Below are 2,265 nucleotides of genomic sequence, written 5' to 3'. Positions count from 1 at the left end.
AAGAAAATCGTGCTTTTCACAAAGTTCATCTCACTAGGAAAAGCCCTTCGTTAGCTTATATTTCCCTTCATCAGTCCTAACTGTGCACACGCACGTTTCTGTCGTTCAGGATTTTGGATGACGTTGCGTGCTGCTGCACTGTGTTTAAAGCAGGTGTCCTGTGTGTATTGGTTTATAATTGACTGCAGTGTCTGTTGTGCCAGCTGACCTTCCCGCTTGCGACCCGTAGGTGAAGGCGCCTGTGATTTCACAAGCATTTCATTCAGTGTCCGAACCAAAAGGAAAAGGAGGGCCAGCAGTGGTGGGGGAGACTCTCCTGAGCATGGAATAGATGTCCCAGAGGTAAGCATCGCGCCAGACCGTGTCTCCTCTGCTGAAACTGCTTGACGCTTACTGTGTCTCATTAAGTCACTGAAATCGGGGTGGGGGGGACTGTGTATTGGATTAGAGTGCTTTCACATGGCCAGGAAAAATAATTTCCTTTTCACTTAAACTGCAGCCGTGTTACTTCCCACAGGGGTTTCGTGTTTTGAAGAAGAATTTGTATTTTGATGGGGAGGATCCTGGTTGTTGAGAGCATTTTCTGTCGTCTTTCATTGCCCCCGAACGAGTCGGTCCCTGGCTTTGCATCTTCTCTGGTACTTTTCATTCGACACTTTTTATGGAAAGGGAGTTACAAAAATGTTTGGAAACCACGCAACTCTGCAACCCAGTGCGCGCGGCTGCAGCCAGGTGCGTTGGAGGCATTCAGCGTGTTATTCCAGGTCTGTCGTTGGTGCACGCACAAAAAATCATTTTAGCACTGATCAGGTCCTCTTCCTCGATGCCTGACTGCTGTCACAGCTACCAGAAATCCCACTACAGAGACCAAGTCAGCTCATGCAGGGCTTGAAACTACACCTTGAATGCAACGCGCTTATGGCTACGCTCTGGGATGCTGCAATACGCAATAAGCTTCTCCCCGCACCCTTAGGCTCACTCACTTTTGCTGTTTCTGGTATACAGCCTACAACGCTGATCAGGACTGGGCTGTTTGACCGCCCCTGCGGCTGTAGCTCTGCCCGCAGAGCCCTCTAGCGGGTACCAGAAGCTGCAGCCGAGACGTTTTCTGCTGGTATATCACACCGTCTCCCCAAACGGTGTTAACCAACCTGACAGAAGTGCTTGTGCACTAGCATGGCTCTGGGCGTGCACACTGAATGACTGTCAGCTGGAGTGAGGGGCTGGTCTTCGCCCTTCTTGCTGACACCGCCACTCCAGCAAAGCTTTGCAATGCAGAGCTGGGTTCAGTTGCAACAGGAGCCAGGAACCAGTTGACCCTTAAAATATAGCGACTGCACAAGCTCACTTGCTGGGCTTTGTGAGCCAGAGCGGAGGCGGCCAGCTTTTTTGGTAGATGTGCAACAAATGAACCCTGCAGCCTCCCAAAGCATCACTCCAGTCCCCTCCCCTTGCTGGATCTGCTGCTCTGCTTACTGCCCTATGCTCCCCACCTGCTCTGCTCTGCTCTGCTTTCTGCTCCCTGCCCTATCTACCCCTGTCCCTTGCCCCAGTCTGCTACACACCGCACACACCGGCTGCCCGTGCCACTTGCAGCGTGCGCCGTGGTCTGGCAGCCGCTGCCTTAGATGGGAAGAGTGAAGTGGCATTCAGCACTTCACTGCAGAAGTGACTGCTTTAAAACAGAAAGAGAAGACACTTTGCAGTTCATCCTTCATAGTAGTGGCTCCTCCATCCTTCCTGGCCTTTTGGCAGGATTTCCTTTTGTTGTTGTACGTGCTTTCCACCTCCCCTTCCTCCATGGATGGTCGCTCTCACTCAGTAGAAATCACGTGTTGACAGCTTGAAATATCCATGACTTTGATTCTTTCCAGTATAAAAAGCCCTGTGTGTGTGTGTTGCCATAAGCAATTTCCTTAGTGGCTGCTAAACTGATATTTCATGTGCAAATCTAAGCTCTCTGGGAGCAAAAGGATTGCCAAGGCTGCAGAAGCGTCACTGAGAGTACAGCTTGTCCCCATGGCTGGGTGTTGGCTAACAGTCCTGTTGATGGTACACGAGAGAGTTTCCCGTTCACCTTGACGCTGTTTTGGCTGGATGGCATTAATGGGCATGAAGAATACTTGTGTTTGTCACTAGTGCAAGCAGCTGTGGCTCTGAAGGTAGACGGGGAGCAGTCAGGTCAAGTCAGGAAGTGCTATTTTTAGAGCCATTATGGACTAACACCTTGAAGCCAGTTCTCATCCCATTTTTCCCTGCCTATCC

The 2,265-nt window shown here is 50.7% G+C and overlaps 1 protein-coding gene across 1 annotated transcript in view; it reads left to right on the top strand.

The window, feature by feature from the left end:
* The first annotated feature begins 331 nt into the window (after window positions 1-331).
* SAP30L (SAP30 like) overlaps window positions 332-2,265 on the top strand; it is a 9,814-nt gene continuing 7,880 nt past the window's right edge. The window contains exon 1 of the mRNA XM_019505961.1: window positions 332-342. Within this exon, the coding sequence (XP_019361506.1) occupies window positions 332-342 (11 nt within the window). The remainder of the gene's footprint in view (window positions 343-2,265) is intronic.

Source organism: Gavialis gangeticus, unplaced genomic scaffold, assembly GCF_001723915.1.
Source record: "Gavialis gangeticus isolate Ggan-Ray unplaced genomic scaffold, GavGan_comp1, whole genome shotgun sequence".
Classification (NCBI taxonomy): domain Eukaryota; kingdom Metazoa; phylum Chordata; order Crocodylia; family Gavialidae; genus Gavialis; species Gavialis gangeticus.
The sequence above is the reverse complement of the archived record's forward strand: the minus strand, read 5'-3'. Positions and strand labels throughout refer to the sequence as shown.